This window comes from Xenopus laevis, chromosome 1L, assembly GCF_017654675.1.
Source record: "Xenopus laevis strain J_2021 chromosome 1L, Xenopus_laevis_v10.1, whole genome shotgun sequence".
Lineage (NCBI taxonomy): Eukaryota > Metazoa > Chordata > Amphibia > Anura > Pipidae > Xenopus > Xenopus laevis.
This window is the reverse complement of record NC_054371.1, coordinates 215,899,449-215,919,547: the sequence shown is the minus strand read 5'-3', so window position 1 is coordinate 215,919,547 and position 20,099 is coordinate 215,899,449. Positions and strand designations below refer to the sequence as shown.

General features: G+C 38.0%; 1 protein-coding gene across 1 annotated transcript in view; it reads left to right on the top strand.

Moving 5' to 3' along the window:
• The window catches only part of spef2.L (sperm flagellar 2 L homeolog), a 35,174-nt gene extending 20,876 nt beyond the window's left edge, over nt 1–14,298 (top strand). The window contains 4 exon segments of the mRNA NM_001095399.1: nt 1,841–2,030; nt 8,120–8,308; nt 10,425–10,612; nt 14,047–14,298. Coding sequence (NP_001088868.1) covers nt 1,841–2,030; nt 8,120–8,308; nt 10,425–10,612; nt 14,047–14,242 — 763 coding nt within the window. The 3' untranslated portion in view covers nt 14,243–14,298.
• The last annotated feature ends 5,801 nt before the right edge of the window (nt 14,299–20,099 follow it).

Here is a 20,099-nt window from a genome sequence, read left to right as displayed (position 1 = left end):
ACGTAGTGTCAAACTAACACTGTTTCCCAATGTTCGTGACACCACTGTCAAATAGCATGTACAGATATAGGATCCGTTATCCGGAAACCTGTTATCCAGAAATCTCCAAATTACAGAAAGGCCATCTCCCATAGACTCCATTATAATGAAATGATTCACATTTTTAAACATGATTTCCTTTTCTATACAAGTATGGGATCCATCATCCAGGAAACCCATTACCCAGAATGCTTCGAATTACGGAAAGGCCAGCTCCCATAGACTCCATTTTATCCAAATAATCCAAATTTTTAAAAAATGATTTCCTTTTTCTGTGTAATAATAAAACAGTAGCTTGTACTTGATCCCAACTAAGATATAATTAATCCTTATTAGAAGCAGAACTAGCCTATTGGGTTTATTTAATGATTTTCTAGTAGATTTATGGTATGAAGATCCAAATTATGGCAAGATCCCTTATCCGGAAAGCCCCAGGTCCGAGCATTCTGTATAACAGATCCCATACCTGTAGTAATAAAACAGTACCATGTCCTTGATTCCAGCTAAGATATAGTTATTTCTTATTGGAGGCAAAACAATCCTATTGGGTTTGTTTAATGTTTAAATAATTTTTTAGTAGATCTAGGGGCAGATTTATCAAGGGTCGAATTGAAAATCAAATTTTTAAACTAGAATTTCGAGTTCATTTTAGTGTACTTTGACTAGGGAATACTTCAAATTCCATTCAAATCGAAAATTAGAATATTGAAATTTATCATGTACTGTCTCTTTCGACTTTGACTATTCGCCATCTAAAACCTGCCGAATTGCTGTTTTAGCCTATTGGGGACATCCTAGATCCTATTTGGGCTTTAGCACACGGGCAGATTCGGGGAGATTTAGTCGCCTGGCGACTAATAGCCTCTTCTTCGGGGCGACAATCTCCCCTTACTGCCTTCCCCCTGCCTTCGGCCTGCTAAAGTGAAAAATCGCCTGCGGCAATGCACTCGCGGCACTTTGATTTCTGAAGTCGCCTCACGAGGAAACTTCGGGAGAACGCGGAAATCGAAGCGCCGTGAGTGCATTGCCCCAGGCGATTTTTCATTTTCGCAGGCGGAAGGCAGGGGAAGCCAGTTCTGGGAGATTGTCGCCCCGAAGAAGAGGCAATTAGTCGCCAGGCGACTAAATCTCCCCGAATCTGCCCGTGTGCTAAAGCCCTTTGGAGTCGTTTGGTGGACTTTGAAAAATCTAAGATTCTTTTGAAAATACTTCGAATCGAATACGATCCGAATTCGATTTGAACGATCGAATACAGCCTATTCACTCAAAGTTAAAAAATTCTATTCTTTTAAATAAATTTTGGTTGGTCTTTTTTTATTTGAATTTCGGGTTAATGGGAGTACAAAAAAACTCCCATCACCTCAAAACTTGACTCTTGATAAATCTGCCCCTTAATGTATGGAGATCCAAATTATGCAATGACCCATTATCCGGAAAACCCCCGGGTCCCGAGAATTCTTTATAACAGATCCCATACTGTATACGCAAGTAAACTGTTGTAGGCTTTTGCATGATCCTCCATACTTTAGAAAGTCAGCCTAGTGTTCCCTGCCAATTGACTGATAAAACCCTTATACTTATTCTTTGAGAACTGATTGTTTATGTGATAATGCAACCCCTTCTGTTAATTATAAGAATTTTGGTGACCATGCAGCTCAGTGTGTTTATACAGGTTGCTCAGGTCTTTTTAGGCATTAAGATGTTTAGAAGCTTATAATACTGGTACCCATATAGTACTGGTACCCACATATATTGCACATATTATAACTATGCAGTTCATTATACTTTACATTTCCTGTAGGGGCCCAACACTGCAGAGATTAAGGTCATCAGTTAACATTGGCACGGCTTTGTTAAAACTGGATACTAGCGACGACTACATCAGGAAAATTCAGAAACGTTTAGAGGAGGATTCTGTAGCACGTGAGCAACGGGAAAAGAGACGACGGAGGATTCTTATGGAACAGCTTGTGGCTCATGGGGCACAAGAGGTAAAATGAGTATCACATTTATTAATACCCCAGAACAGGCATAGCAAACATTCTGCTTGCCGAGGATTTGTTTTCCTACTGCTGATGAACCTTTTCACTGTGTAATTAAATAATACTGTTGTCCAAACAATACATCCTGTAACACGACAAAAACGTCCAACTTAGGCTGTAAGAGTCAAGTCAACAGTTTTACTGTAGTTTGATACCACTGTAACATACCTCCCAACATTTTGGAAATAAAAAGAGGGACAAAAAAGTTGCCGAACGCAGTGCGATGATTTTTTGACCACACCCATTTTTTGATCACCTCCCCTAATTACCATGTTCATTTTACAAAATTTGGCAGGTTATGAAAGTTTGAACACGTTTCTGTTTTTTTTTTCCAGTTATTACAGTTTTGCTAATGAAGGTGAATTGCCCTTTAGGGTAGGGACACACTGGGCGATTTGGGGAGATTTAGTCGCCTGGCGACTAATCGCAGCGACTTTTCTCCCCGAATGCCTCCCCTCACTCTGCGCCTGGATAAAATGAAAAATCGCCTGCGCTAATCACACATGGCGATTCGTTTTCCGAAGTCGCCCAAAGTTGCCTCACGAGGAAACTTCGGGCGACTTCGGAAAACGAATCGCCGCGTGTGATTAGCGCAGGCGATTTTTCATTTTAGCCAGGCGCAGAGCGAGGGGAAGCATTCGGGGAAGATTGGTCGTGGAAAGTCGCGGCGATTAGTCGCCAGGCGACTAAATCTCCCCAAATCGCCCAGTGTGTCCCAGCCCTTAAGCTATAAGTCTAACTTCTCCCAAGAGACCTGTTATCTTATATTGCTACAATTACTTATTTGCTTATCTTAAAATTGTTACAAAAGTATCTTATCTGCAGCTGTGTTCTGGGCTCTCGGCCAAAAGCCAATTAAGCTGTTCAGTGCAGAGAAAATCTGGACTTTCCATTACAAACAAGTGACTGCGGGTTGAGCTGTCAAAAGAGGGCACAGTTGGGAGGTATGCTGTAATAAGACAAAACATTAAATTGCTCCTATCCACCTATTCCTGCTTCCCATAGTTACTACTAGTGCAAACCTTTATCTATCAAAGGTCGAATTTTTGAGTTATGTGAGCTTTTTCATGAACTCACAACTCAAATGGTTTCTTATTTAAGAAAAAACTTGAATGGAAAAAATTTGAATCAACGAGTTCGTTGTTAACAACTCGAAAACTCGACTTAATCCAGTTTTTCGCGCAACTAAACTCGCAATTGCTCTAATTATTTGCGTTTTTTAGCGAAACTCACCGAAAAACATCATGAAGGCTATTAACATCTTCCAGTGGTTCAAGTGACCTCTGCCATTGACTCCTACATGACCTCACAGGTTTTAGATGGTGTATTTTTCGGATTCTAGCTATTTCCAGGGTCGGGGTATAATAAATCTCGAAAAATTCAAGTTTATGAAAAAACTCAAATTTTTCGAGTTTCCTTTTTTTACACCTGAAAAATCACCACGAAAACTCAAATTTTTTTTGTCGAAAACACAACTCGACCCTTAATAAATCTGCCCCTTAACAGAGCAAAGTGACAGGCCGCCACTTAGGAACAATTGCTGTGGCAATTGCGGCACAGTGAGATGAAGTGATCCTCCTATTGCCAGAACAAACCTATACAATGTCATCACAAGTAACTGAACCCTGGTTTGGTTTAAATGCGCACTCTATAACCATGAAAACACAGTCATACGCAATAATAGACTGCTGAAGGTGAGAACATAATGTACAGCTATTCCCTATGGCACTGCTTGTGTACAGAGATGAGCTGGCAACAGACGTCTGGCACCAGATACACGGCTCTACCCTATGTCACTGCTTTGTTTCCCCAATGCCTAGCAGCAAGTGCTTTTTCCACGGCACTGACCTCAATCGCTATGACTAATTTTGCACCCTGGAGACGTAATTACTTTTCATTCAGACACAATTCATTTAGTAGGCTGTGTCTCAGCTAGAGGTTTGCTCAGTACAGACAGGGCCACCATTAGAAATCATGGTACAACAAAATTGTTGGGGCCCCCTGGGCCCCGTCCACCCCAGTCCCATGCCCCACCCTAGATCCCACACCACAGTTAAAACACCACACAGACTTAAGCGCTAAAAATTGTAAACCCCCCAAACACAAGTTATAAAAAACCATTGATGGTCAGGGCCCCCTATAAGTTAAAAAAAAATCTGGCACCAGGGCCCCCCATAAAAGTTTTTTTAAAAACCATTGGTGGTCAGGGCCCCAGTTAAAAAACAAAGGTTGGTGCCAGGGCCCCCCATAAAAGTATTTTAAAAAAACATTGGAGCCAGGGCCACCTTTACAAGTTAAAAAAAAAAAACATTGGGGCCCCTGAGAATATTTTTAAAAAAAATATTGGTGTCAGGGGCTTCAGGACTTCAAGTTCGGCTCTTTTCATGACTTTGGTTATTTTCGCGGCTTCAGGACTTCAAGTTCGGCTCTTTTCATGACTTTGGCTCTTTTCGCGGCTTCGGTACTTCAAATTCGGCTCTTTTTATGTGACTTCAGCTGTTCGGGCTCTTCGGCTCTTCAGGACTTTGGCAGTTCAGGACTTTGGCAGAGGCGGCACGGCTTTGGTGTTGTCAAGGGGGGCCCAGCTATTTTGAAGAGTGCAGCACAGTTGGCCCCCCTTTAGGCCTTGGCCCGGTACAGGAGTACCCCCTGATGGCGGCCCTGAGTACTGATAAACCCAATTGTCAGCTTATTATGTTAGAAACGTTACCAGCCGCATACAGGATTTATAATTAGTCATCCAACTAAAACTGCACTACAACTCCCAGAATCCTACATTAGGCACTAAAAACAGCAGTATCTCACATTCTGAGAAGTACAGTTCACTGACTGCCTTTGGTTCGGCTATGCCCAGATGTATTAGTTTGCTCACTAAAAACATAGGTTATTATTTCTGAGCTGCCCCCTTTTCCCCTTGCCCTTGAACCCCCTCCGTCCCCTTTCACCCTCTTGCCTTTGCACCCTCCCTTGCCCTTGCACCCCCCTTCCCCTTGCTCTGCTCATAGGGAGCAAAAGAGAGAACTGTACATTTAATTTCCATCACCAGTAGATGTCAGTAATCCATAGCACAACAATGCTTGAGGAACTGAACAGCTAAAGTGATAACTTTCTATATGTAGTTTAATTATAAGATATAGAGAATTCACTGTCCTACATTATAAATTAACCAGGTAGCATGATTTTGGCAGTGATATTCTGAAACAATTTGCAATTGTTCTTCATTTTTTAATGTCTTGTGTTAATTAATAATTATTGTGCTGTTTCTTCTGTAACTTTCAAGTTTACAATTTCTGTGGTTATCTGGTTGCTATTAACCCTAGCAACCAGGCAGTGGTTTGTCATAAAGATGAATAGAACCTAAGAAAACAAGTAATAAAAAGGGATAATCTTAATGGATAAGTAAACCTTAAAAATAAGTGAATATAAAATGAATGAGAGTGCTATTCTAAGCGCTTTTGCAATATACATATTTTTTTAATTCCGCAATATTAAAGGATACATGTACTGTTACCACCTGCTGATCATTTTATAACCAGTTTGACCAGCAAGTAGTCAAGGAAGTTGTCAGGAGAAAGAAAGAGGCTGCTGTGATGTTCTTCTGCTTAGGAAAGACTTGAGAAAGGTTTCTAATTTTATTCATAAGCAGAAGAACATCAGAGCAGCCTCTTTCTTTCTCCTGACAACTTCCTTGACTACTCTGTGGTCAGAAAAGTTGGAAAATGACCAGCAGGTGGCGCTGTAAAGGTTAACAACCTCTTTAAAGAGTCAGACGCACACATCATTTTGACACAGAGCCAGGAATAACAGCATCCTCGGTTTTGTTTAGAAATTGATAGTTCTATTGTATCGGTAAAGGTAGTTGCATATTGCCCTTTATATGTTTGATGATGCTGATGCATACATCTACCATATCAACCTATAAATACACAGCCTACAGCCTGCAAACTTCAACTCCCAGCATCCCCTACCAGCCCGCTGTCCTGAAACTCTTGAATCTTGCTGCCAAATGTAAATAGGAATAGCTGAGCTGGCATTTAGGTATGGTTGAACTGCACTGTACCTTCAGATATGCAGAGGAATGAGATGCTCTGAGACTGCAGCAACTAACCTAGTACTGCAGGTGGTTGGGATTTCTGTGCTGCCAGCCTATGGAAGTAGCTGGTGAGTGAGAATTTCTGTAGTACATTGCACTGTAAAATCAGTGACAGTCACTGTGACTTGGTCAGTTTGTAGAACAGCCTCAGTGTTCCGTGGTTACTTCAGATGCATAAAGGACTCACTGCCTAACAGCCGGCTATATTTTTTACTAGCAAATGCTGGACGTTGATTCAGAAGACAGTTAGCCCAAGTAGGAGCAGTTGAATCATCTTACTTTATTAGTGAAAGGCAGCAGCGAGGACACCCGACTCACACTGGGCCACGTGTCACTTTTCTCTTAAAGGAAAACTATACCTCCAAAATGAATACTTAAGCAACAGATAGTTTATATCAAATTAAAAAATCTTACCAGAATGGTATATATATTTTAGGGATGCACCGAATCCAGGATTCGGTTTGGGATTCGGACAGGATTCGGCCTTTTTCAGCAGTATACGGATTTGGCCGAATCCTTCTTCCAGGCCGAAATTAATTTGCATATACAAATTAGGGGCGAGGAGGGAAATCGCATGACTTTTTGTCACAAAACAAGGAAGTAAAATAGTTTTCCCCTTCCCACCCCTAATTTGCATAAGCAACTTATGATTCGGATTTGGTTCGGTATTCAGCCAAATATTTCGTGAAGGATTCCGAGGTTCGGCCAAATCTAAAATAGTGGAAAGGTGCATCCCTAATATATTTTAAGTAAATCTTGCCCTTTTACATCTCTAGTCTTGAAGCACCATTTTGAGCTGGTCTGTGTGCTGCCTCAGAGATCACCTGACCAGAAATACTGCAGCTCTAACTGTAACATGAACAAGTCTGTCTGTTAATTGGCTCATGTGACCTAAGAAGTATAGTTTGTTGGTTTGTTTGTGTGCACCGTGAATCATATGATCCCAGGGAGCGGCCCTTATTTTTTAAAATGACACTTTTCTATTTATGATTACCCAATGGCTCATACTACTAAAAAAAGTATATTATTATTATTATTATTAAATGGTTTATTTACACAAAGCAGGGTTTTACATATGAGCTGTTTTACCACTCTATACAGATGACTGCTCTTCTGGAGATTCTTGTTAACCTCTCGCTCTCAGTCTACACCCCCACCTCAGGTGCAAAGTAATAAGCAATTAATCTAGAGTTGCTGAGAGAAAGGCTTCTGATGCAGTACTAGCTGCTGAAAAACGTGTTTTTTATTACCACAACATGTTTCGGGCTCAGAGCCCTTTGACAAAGATCAACAAACCCTTTTAACTCCACCACCCACCCATGTACATCATCATTTATTTATATTGCGCCGACAAGATACGCAGTGCTTATATATATGGAACTAAACTTTCAAAAAGTGTGACTGGTAATACATAGGAACATACAAGAGTAATCCTCTAGATTGTTTTGTGTGTGTATGTGTGGTGCAATTTTTTGGCTGTAGTACTTTTTTAACATTAAAAATGAGCATTTTGTGGCTATAGCAATTCTTTGAAACATGGTACAGATATGGGATCCGTTATGCAGAAACCCATTATCCAGAAAGCTCTGAATTATAGAAAGGCTGTCTCCTATAGACTCCATTTTATCCAAATATTCTACATTTTTTTTAAAAAATAATTTATTTTTCTCTGTAATGATAAAACTGTTAAAAAATGATAAAAATTGTACTTGATCCACACTAAGATATAATTCTTCTTTATTGGAAGCAAAACCAGCCTATTGGGTTTATTATTGCATTTTTTAGTAGTCTTAAGGTATGAAGATCCAAATTATGGAAAAATCTGTTATCCAGAAAACCCCAGGTCCCAAGCATTCTGGATATCAAGTCCTATACCTGTACATGTTATGATTTAATGACAGCAACAGAGGGAACCATGTTAAATAACAACATATCTTGCTTCCAGGAGGCTTTTCGGGAGGAACAACTGATAAACCGATTAATGAGACAGTCCCAGCAAGAGCGGAGAATTGCAGTTCAGCTTATGCATGCCCGTCACGAAAAGGAAGTTATGCAACAGAACCGAATGTTCCGAGAGAAGCAATATCAGGAGAGACGTGAGAGGGAGTTCCAAGAATCTCTGGACAGAGAAGCGGTATTATTATTAACATGTATTTATATAGTGCCAAAATATTGCGTACAGTAGTGTTTTTTAAATTAGTAGTTTAAAGGACCCCTATCACCTGCATTTGTTTCCCCACCATAGGTGCTGGCTAATAGAGCCTGCCCTTAGTTGGGGAAATCAATAGTTTATATATTTTTTTAAAATAACCCGCACCAGCGCTAGGCTGCCTGCATGGGGAGGGAGCTATTATACAGAATTATGTGCATTTGGCTTTATTATGTAACTGGGAGTTGCCATCGTTAAACGCCTCATCCAAGACTCAAAAGAAGAGGTTTGGACGAATCTGAGCGTTTGTTAGCAAGGGGTATATTTATCAAAGAGTGAAGTTAAAGATCGCCACAGTCTGGTAGAGTGAAATTCTGCCACTCTCCATTCATTTCTATGGGATTTTGAAAGGTGTATTTATCAAAGGATGAACTTTCACTTTCACCCATTGATAAATACTATTTTAAAAATCCCACAAAAATGAATGGAGAGTAGCAGAATTTCACTCTAAAGGACTGTGGCGACCTCTAACTTCACTCTTTGATAAATATACCCCCAATTGTCTATCCCAACCCTTAAAATCACATGACTTCTGGTCAGAAATCCCTCGTTTTTCCCTACTTACCATGTCTTCATCTCTTGTCTTTCATCTTCAGTGCAACTATATGGCTTAACACCTCCCATAGCACAGCTTCCAGAAGCTATTTAGGGAGCCACCCTGCTATCAGTTCTTTTTAACTCTTTGTTACCCTAGTTTGCATATACAAATTAGAGTTTGGGTTTGGTTCGGGATTCACAAATCTCATTAATAGTGCATCAAGTGCATAAGAGTGACTGAACTATTATTAATGTTAGAAGCAGACCCTGTGGCTGCTTGAGGGCCAAGGAGGTATAAGGGGCCAGCGAGGCACTGACTGTTTCAACATTTATAGTTTCTGAAAACATTTGAGAGGTGCTCTACAATTATTTTGCTTTGAGGCCCAGTAATAAGCCCTGCAATTGTTGGTGCTGTGAAATAGAAGTGTGCAAATCATACGTACAAGTAGAAATTGACAGGTAAAGAGCTTACAATCTAGTCACACTTATTAGTGCCCACAGTGCTGGGGAATGTTGTACTATTGGTGTTACAATACTGTACATGCTGAACTGATTCTGTATACAGTTAATGCCTGAAACATTTCTATCTTGAGCATGTTACAGCTAGGATAAGAAAACTTTAAAATAAGTGAATTTAAAATTAATGAGGCTGCTATTCTAAGCACTTTTGCAGTGTACGTTGATTATTTTTTATTTTTTTAATTCCAAGATATTAAAGGATACATATACTGTTAACATGAATGAATTTTGTTACAACAGCGCCACCTGCTTGTCATTTTCTCACCAGTCTGACCACCAAGTAGATAAAGTGGACCTGTCACCTACACATAAAATGCTGCGAAAGTCCTTTGCAAATGAAACATGGAACAAATTCTAAACTCTATGCCTGAGGCAAAGCATTTGGAATTATTTCTTAGGTTGACAGGTCCCCTTTAAAGAAGTTGTCAGGAGAAAGAAAGCGGCTGCTCTGATGTTCTTCTGCTTAGGAAAGATTTGAGAAATGTTCTAATTTTTTTCCTAAGCAGAAGAACATCAGAGCAGCCTCTTTCTTTCTCCTGACAACTTCCTTGACTACTTGGTGGTCAGACTGGTGGGAAAATGACCAGCAGGTGGCACTGTTGTAACAAAAATCATTCATGTTAACAGTGCATGTATCCTTTTAAATCTTGGAGTTAAAAAAAATTATGAATGCACATTGCAAAAGTTCTTAGAATAGCAATCTCATGAATTTTACAGTCACTTATTTGTAAGGTTTACTTATCCTTTAAGGGCAAGTAACCATATGAAATGAAAGGCATTTCATGCTTTTAATTATAATGTATTGCATGTTTGGTTCAGAAGCTATAACAGAGTTTAAATAAATAAAATATTATATATGGGGCTGCCACTGAACTTCCAGTAGGACTGTAGACACAAGTGAAGAATAGTTATTGTCCATATAACAGTAAACAACACCACTGCCTTTGAGAGTATTCTGATGTGTTTTATATTCTTTTATTTAAAGGCCTTGCAGAAGCAAGCTAAGCTCGACCGTGAAGAAGAGATTCGCAAAGTGCAGCAGCTCCACGACCAGATAGCAGCGGAGCGTGCAGAGGCTCGCTATAAAAAGCACTATAACCTGTGCCAGGAAATCATGAATCAGATTTTAGACTTCGTTACTAAAACAGGGGAATACAGAGAGCTAACAAACAGGTAAAGCCTTTAGTAACAGATATACAGGTAAAATGCCCCTCACTGTCACTGAAATTGTCTGCAGGTTGGAAAGAAACAGTGAGAATTAGACAAATTATGAGGCATAGTAACAATACTGCAGAGTATTATATGGTGCTACACCCTATATTTGACTTGGTTTTAAATACGGTATTTTAAAAATGTTAGGACTAAGGCTAAGCCCAGAATTAAGGAACTGATGTATTTATGGTACTGATTGCTGGGGTCGCAGATAGATTGTAGGTTATAATATTATTATTATTGTTATAGGTATGGGATCCGTTATCGTTCAAATCCCAATTCAGATCTGAATTACGGAAAGCCCAACTCCCATAGACTCCATTTTATCCAAATAATCCAAATTTTTAAAAATGATTTCCTTTTTCTCTGTAATAATAAAACAGTATCTTGTTCTTCATCCAAACAAAGATCTAATTAATCCTTATTGGAAGCAAAACTAGCCGATTGGGTTTATTTAATGATTATATGATTTTCTAGTAGACTTAAGGTATGAAGTTCCAAATTAAAGTGCTTGTGCTTCAAAAGGACATTCAAACAAATCTCTATATGCCCTTGTCCTAAGCAACCAGAATACAGTTTTAATGTCAAACTGGGGAGCGATTACAAAGCCTATAGATAGGAAGACTGTACATATGATCTGTAAGTGTACTGATCATATGAAAAGTACATTTTAAGCATAAGTAAACCTTAAATATAAGTGAATGTAAAATAAACGAGGGTGCTATTCTAAGCACTTCTGAAAGAGAAAGAAAGAGGCTGCTCTGATGTTCTTCTGCTTAGGAAAACAATTAGAAACCTTTCTCAAATCTTTCCTAAGCAGAAGAACATCAGAGCAGCCTCTTTCTTTCTCCTGACAACTTCCTTGACTACTTGGTGGTCAGACTGGTGGGAAAATGACCAGCAGGTGACGATGTTGTAACAAAATTCATTCCTATTAACAGTACATGTATCCTTTAATATCTTGGAATTAAATATAAATAAATAATGAATGTATATTGCAACATTGCTGAGAATAGCACCATGGTCAATTTTATATTCACTTTTTTTAAGGTTTACTTATCCTTTAAAGTGAATTCCTGTCACATAAGGCAAACCAAACCCCAGAAGAGTGATTGGATTCCGGTCAAGTCTTCTGTCTATAATCACCACTAGTCTGACCATCAACTACTTGGGTGTTACCAGGTGTCACCAGGTGAAGATGAAGAGACCGCAACTGGGGCAATGTTTCTTGCCTTCGTGATCTTTAAGGGTTCTGGGCATTTTGACGCGGATTTTCGTCCGAAAAGCCGAAAAATTTGTGGTTATAACACGAATTGTAGCGCAATTTTGTCGAGTTTCTTCCCAAACATAAAAAAAAAAATTTTCATTAATATTTTTTAGTAATTAAGCCAAATCTTGGTTGAGACTTAGTTCGAATTTTTATGTGCGTGTCTCTGACTTTTTTATGAAAAGGTTACATCTCATAGCCATGTTTTTATATGAAGGACTTTCAAACTTCCAACCATCCCCCTTCTGCAGGAGAGTCTTTTGCACATTCAATAAGTTTGACATATGGAAAAATTTTGAATAAAGTTATAAAAGGACAATGAAAGGCTTCCTCATTGGGGTGACAATATATTAGCTATCCCCCAGTGAATCCAATCACTACCTGTTATACTCAGATAACTTTACTTACCTTTTGTAGGAATCCATAGTGCTGAGTGACGCTCTAGCATGCATACTGCGAAATCAGAAAAAAAACATTTGTGCCAACCCTGATCAGGATCATTTCTACTAAGAAATCAGCCACCAGCACTGTAGCAGTGGTGGATGGGGTCAGCAGGGTTGGAGAGTTAACCCTTAGATGCGTTGTTCACCTTCCAACCGTTTTTTTCAGTTTTTCAGTATTCAACTTTAAAGGAACAGTAACATCAAAACATGAAAGTGTTTTAAAGGAAAGACAATATAAAGTACTGGTGCCATACACTGGCAAAACTAGTGTGTTTGCTTCAGAAAGACTACTATAGTTTATATAAACAAGCTGCCGTGTAGCCATGGGGGCAGCCATTCAAGCACAGGATACACAGTAGATAACAGATAAGTACTACTATAGTTTATATAAACAAGCTGCTGTGTAGCCATGGGGCAGCCATTCAAGCACAGGATACACAGTAGATAACAGATAAGTACTACTATAGTTTATATAAACAAGCTGCTGTGTAGCCATGGGGGCAGCCATTCAAGCACAGGATACACAGTAGATAACAGATAAGTACTACTATAGTTTATATAAACAAGCTGCTGTGTAGCCATGGGGGCAGCCATTCAAGCACAGGATACACAGTAGATAACAGATAAGTACTACTATAGTTTATATTAACAAGCTGCTGTGTAGCCATGGGGGCAGCCATTCAAGCACAGGATACACAGAAGTTAACAGACAAGTTCTGAAGAATCCCATTGTATACTACAGAGCTTATCTCTTACCTGTTGTGTATCCTGAGCCTTTTCTCCTTTTTCAGCTTTGACTGGCTGCCCCCATGGCTACAGCGCAGCTTGATTGTATAAACTATAGTAGTCTTAATGAAGCAAACACACCAGTTTTACCAGTGCAACACAACAGTACATTCAACTTTCATTACTTTAGGACACTTTAATTTTTTTGTGTTACCGTTCCTTTAAAGGGGTTGTTCACCTTCCAAACACTTTTTTTCAGTTGTTTTTATATTGTTCCCCAGAAATAAAGACTTTTTTCCATTGCTTTCCATTTTATTTTTTACCATTTTTCCAAAAAAAGTTTAAAGTTTAATGTTCCTGTCTCAGGTGTTTGAGTCTGGCAGCTCAGTAATTCAGGTGCAGACTCTAAACTGTTACAATTTGCTCCATTAGTTGATCCATTTTTCAGCAGCATCTCTGGAGTATTAGCAACTATTGCATCAATTCTAACAGCTGCCTTTGCTGAAACTCAGGGATTCTGCGCAGCAGGGACAAAAGATAAGAAATGTATCAACTAAATGTATCAATTTAGAACAATTTACAGTGTCAGCGACCCCCCCATCCCAGAGCTGTTTTTGAAAAATGAAACTTTAAACTTCAAAATTAGAAAAACGGTCACACATAGAAAATAGAAAGAAATTGGAAAAAGTCTTTATTTCTTTATTTCTTATTATTGAACTATCTGAAACCATCTGAACTGAAAAAAGTGTTGGAAGGTGAACAACCCCTTTAACCTTAGATTTTGGAAAAGTGGTAAAAAATAAAATATGGAAAGTAATTGAAAAAAGCCTTATATCTGGTGAAGAATCTGAAAACAACTGAACTGAAACAGTTATTTATAGTCTTTAATTGGTGTGTGTGTGTATATATATATATATATATATATATATTATTTCTGGTGTTTCCTATTCTTATTTCAGACTTATCCCTATTAAATTAATGCGAGAATGGAAAGAAGTTTTTGTCGCTGGATATCCGCTTTATGACAAAGCTCCCATAGATGACCTCCCTCCTGAGCCAACTCCAGAGCAACTGCAAGATATGGAGAAGCAGAGTCTGTTAGATGAGAATGATTACGAAGAATACAAGGTACAGCTGACGGTTTTAACTGAGTGACATGACTGCTGCTACCGTGTTTTTATTTGTCAAAATAAAAGGTGTTCCCTTATCAATTACTGACTGCTATGTTGATTTAATTTTGTGTGGTGTATCCTTAGATCAGGGAACCAAAAATGAGTCCCCTGATGGGTAGGATGGGTCTTAGCTATTTAGGTTGGGTCTCCATGATCTTCTTAAATAATGTGATTTTTGTTCCTGCAATCAAACATATAGGACAAATAAGCCACTTAAAACATATCTGCAGCATAATTTTGGATACCTGAGACAAAAAGGTAAAGAGCCACTGTTTTGGATTCTAGTAGATTTCTTACAATAGAACTGTCTTTCAGCTCCATGCTCACACACAGACACAGACGAGAGCCTAAAAGCAATAATACAATTGATCGTACATGCATCAAGGTATATCTACAGTATAAAGTTAACTGTCGCACATATAAGCCCCTTGGAATTTTCAGCACACCACTGGTCTATTAGAATTATCACAATTGGTCTGTCTCGACAAAATGTGTAATCTGCAAATTGCCTCCTATGAGTATGTGTATGGTGCATGATCTGGAAAAGAGAGGGGCTGCACCTAAATTCCTAATGCTAAATTAAAAAGAAATCATGCTTTTTCCACTGAGAAATAAACACATTTTAATAAAGCACATGCTTGATGGCTGTTGGTGCTGCTTTATGAAACTGCTTCTTGTGTCATATCCAACTGCCTCAAGGTCTCTTGCTAAAACCACCAAAAGTCCACTGTAAAGACAGCTTAGCTTTTGTTGCTCTAGTTATACAGTTGAATACCCCCATACGGAATTACACTGTAAGATCTGTCCTGTACTATGAAGCAGTCAGTCATTGATAGACAAATTATAAGTGCTGTATGAGTTGGCACCAGTCTATTTGATCACCTTTTGTATAGGGCTACTGTGCAGGCCTAATAATAATCTGAAATGGAAGTTCCATGACATGAAGTTGTCCCCATAAGCTCCATATTCTTATGGCCTGTGTGCTAGTGCATTGAAGTAGACCTCTCACCCAGACATAAAAATCTGTATATAAAATAGTCCTTTTCAAATTAAACATGAAATCCAAATTCTTTTTTTTATTAAAGCATTCATAGCTGTTGCATACCTCCCAACATTTAGGAAACAGAAAGAGGGACAAAAAGATTTGTCGTGCGTAGCGCATCAAATTTTTGTTGGCCATGCCCATTTGTGTGGCCACACCCCTAATTACCATGTTCTTCGTTCTTATCTTATCAAACTGTTACAAAAGTATGTTAAGTATCTATTCTGGGCTGTCTGCCAGGACCCAATTAAGTTATAAACTTTGTATCTGTTTCTGGCTGTTCAGTGCAGCAGATCAAAGAGAAACTCAGGACTTATCAGTAAAAATCCGTGACAGCGGGTTGAGCTGTGAAAAGCGGGACTGTCCAGCTCAAAACGGGACAGTTGGGAGGTATGCTGTTATAAACTTGTTTAAAATCTCAGCTGACTATAAGATATTGCCTGCCCCTCCTCTATGCCTTAGGCAGACAATTACTTTCACTTTCCATTCAGCACTTCCTCGATATCACTGCTCTACCCACATTCACCATTTTCACCATTTAATTGTGTAACCAGTGCCGGGGGGTGGACATCAGCTCCGCCATTCTGGTGCACAAACAATACTTTGACATGATGAAAGGCTTGTCCAAAAATGGCTCCTAATTATTATTTCCCAGACCTAAGGGAACAAGATTCAAATAATTTATACAGTGTAATTAAAGTTTATTTTGCGTAACGTGATAAAATAGGATTTGTAATATTTTTTTTGCATGACAGGGCCCCTTTAACCATTATCACTATTGACAGTTCAAGGGCATACAGTGTGCTGGCCAGAATTTAGGAATTACACACTGAGCATGTGCAGTGCCATATACAGTATATCATTGAGCACCAGAAAAAAAACATATAAATATTAAATATCAGAGACCCCTAATTCTTTTAGGGCTGCTGTATCCTGTGTTGGTAAAATATGTTATACAGCTATTGGTTCCATTATCCAGAAAGCTCCGAATTACAGAAAGGTTGTCTCCAATAGACTCAATTTTATCAAACTAATCAAACATTTTAATAATGATTTTCTTTTTTTTCTGTAATAATAAAACATTACTTTGTACTTGATCCAAACTTAGCAATAATCCTTACTGGAAGCAAAACAAGCCAATTGGGTTCATATAATGTTTCAATTATTTTCTAGTAGACTTAAGGTATGAAATTACAAAAATATCTGATATATATATATAAACCCCAGGTCCCGAGCCTTCTGGATAACAGGTCCCATACTTGTATCACTTTTAGCCGAATCCTTGGATGGCCTTTGTTGCCCAATATAATAAAACAGTATTGGATAAAGCACATTTTACTGAAGTGCTGCAGGTCTACATCATCATATCAGTATTGATAACAATGATTTTGGACCATATCTATGGTACAGATTCCTTGATATTTTTGGCTTTTCAATAAAATATGATACAGCTGTACTTTTTATAAAGTGCAATGTACATTAGACTGAATATCTGCTATTTGTGACTGTGACACATGGTGAGTTATTGCATTTGAATGCAAAATAATTTGGTTAGATATAAGAAGCACGATTGCCCCGAGAAGCTTTCCCTTTAATAAGAGACTTGTAGGAACAAGGTATTGGTGCAGCTGAACAGAACTGGGACAGGGATCATGCCTTGTACTTTAAACATAATTGTTTAGAACCCCTATTTTTGCCATTATGGCAAAATATTCGACTATCTTTCTTTTTGCTTTAATCCCCTCTTTGTCCAATCCCCTAAGCGAAGTTTATAGACACAGCCAAACAATTACATTATATAGACCCACATATTACCTAGACACAGAGAGTTATTCAGTTTATAAAGTTTATGCATTTAACCATCCTATGGACATAGAATTTAAGTTATATAACCAACATATAAATACTAAGGGGCACATTTACAAAGCTCGAGTGAAGGATTCGAATTAAAAAAACTTCGAATTTCGAAGTGTTTTTTTGGCTACTTCGACCATCGAATGGGCTAGTTCGACCTTCGACTACGACTACGAATCGAACGATTCGAACTAAAAATCGTTCGACTATTCGACCATTCGATAATCGAAGTACTGTCTCTTTAAGAAAAACTTCGACCCCCTAGTTCGGCAGCTAAAAGCTACCGAACTCAATGTTAGCCTATGGGGAAGGTCCCCATAGGCTTGCCTGCGTTTTTTTGATCGAAGGATATTCCTTCGATCGTTGGATTAAAATCCTTCGAATCGTTCGATTCGAAGGATTTAATCGTTCGATCGAACGAATAATCCTTCGATCGTTCGATCGCAGGATTTGCGCTAAATCGTTCGACTTCGATATTCGAAGTCGAACGATTTTAGTTCCTGGTCGAATATCGAGGGTTAATTAACCCTCAATATTCGACCCTTAGTAAATCTGCCCCTAAGTGAAGGTTGTATCTCAAATGTTTTCTACTCATTCAATCTCTGATTTACACCATGCATTAAAAGGGGTTGTTCACCTTTAAATTAGTATGGCGTAGAGAGTGATATTCTGAGAAAAATTGCAATTGGTTTTTATTTTATATTATTTGTGTTTTTTTAGTTATTTAGCTTTGTATTCAGCAGCTCTCCAGTTTGCAATTTCAGCCATGTGGTTGCTAGGGTCCAAATTACCCCAGCAACCATGTATCAATTTGAATAAGAGACTGGGATATGAATAGGAGAGGGAATGAATAGATGAGTAATAAAACATAGCAATAACAATACATTTGTAGCCTTATAAAGCATTTGTTTTTTTTAGATGGGGTCAGTGACCCTGATTTGAAAGCTGGAAAGAGGCAAAACTATAAAAATAGAGAAAATAAAGACTATTTGAAAGGTTGCCTAGAATTGGCCATTCTATAACATACTAAAATGTAACTTACAGGTGACCCACCCCTTTAACATGGCCCGCAGTACAGCACTTATGAAACCGGCTATTTGTAAAAGACTTAAATAACCTACAATATTCACCGCTCAGTCTAATGGAGATTGCAAAAGAATCTGCTGTGAAATTTGGGGTTTCAGGTAGCATAAAAATGAACCAATTACAGAGCTATTTGGCAAGAGGGTGTTTAGTAAGCTCTTTGGTAAGGGGAACAGCACTGAAATACAAAGAGGGGAGTTTGAACCATGAATTTCAGGCACAAGCCTCCTTATTAAACAAGTAACAACAGAATATTGATACTAAAAAGCATTTATAATACTTCAGATACGACTAGTAATAAAAACGATATATATATATATATATATATATATATATCTATCTATATATATATACAGCTGCATACGTGTGTATTTATAAATGCATCTCTTTGCTGAGATACAAATGCATGTGCAGGCTTAGGTATATATAGCTTAATATATATAGCTTTAAACGCGAAGTTTACAGGCGCTTTAGCTTTTTAATCTTGTTTGGAAAATATTTACCACAATAGTAGTGCTGCGTTGCCCACTTCCTGACACTGCAAGTAAATTGTTGTTTCAGGAAGTAATAAAGTTTCTTTGGTAGGTTGGAGGTAGAGGATGGCTGTCACCTGAACTTCTTTTTATCTTCTCTCTTCCTTTGTTTTAAAATATATTTCTTTTATTGCTACAAAAACAATAACATGATTTAAAGGGCAAGTACCTATTAAAGGGACAATGCCATGGAAAAATGCACTTTCTTTTGGCACACAATATATATATATATATATACACATACACACACACACACAGATATGGGATTGGTTATCTAGAAACCCATTATCCAGAAAGCTCCGAATTACAGATAGGCTGTCTCCCATAGACTCAATTTCATCCCAATAATCCAAATATTTAAAAATGATTTTCTTTTTCTTTATAATAATAAAACAAAACCTTGTACTTGATCCCAACTAAGATATAATTAATCCTTACTGGAAGCAAAACCAGCCTATGTTTACATGATTTCCTAGTAGACTTAAAGGGCAAGTCAACCGAAATATAAAAATTTGTCTAATAAAAGAAAACATAATTCTAAGCAACTTTTCAATATACATTCATTACAAATTCTCTAGGTTTTTAAAATATATGTATATGTATTACTATTGAAATCAGTGTTTGTCCCTTTCTATTATCTGTCCTGATGGCTCATTCAATGTAAGACAAGGCAGCTAATTAACAGAACTGTCTTTGCTGGGGAATTAAGACTTTTGCAACATTGTTTAAAAGGTAACACCCAGCAGTTTAGAAAATGCTGCTTTCAATAGAAATCGTTTTTATAACTTTAAAAGCACTGACAAATGTATATTTGAACGTTGCTTAGAATTATGTTTTCTTTTATTAGGTAATTTTTTATTTAGGGGTTGACTTGCCCATTAAGGTATGCAGATCCAAATTACAGAAAGATTTATTTGGAAAACTCTGGGTGCTAAGCATTCTGGATAACAGGTCCCATACCTGTGTGTGTATATATATATATATATATATATATATATATATATATATATATATATATATATATATATATAGTTCATAATTGTTGATGTTCAATACAAGCTGAGTGCATATTATAAAAATAATGGTCAGTTCTGTGGCTGACTTATTAGCTTTGGGGTCTTGAGTTTCATTAAAACCAGGACACTGTCTACATGGAGTTTGTACGTGAGTTTTTCCCTGGGTTTTCCAGTTTCCTCCCACACTCCAAATAGATACAGGCAGGTTAAATGGCTCCTGATAAAACTGACCCTACTGTGTGGCTGTGATAGGGACCTTAGATTTTAAACTCCATCATTCCCATCCATTGATGGGAATGATGAACAATGTCT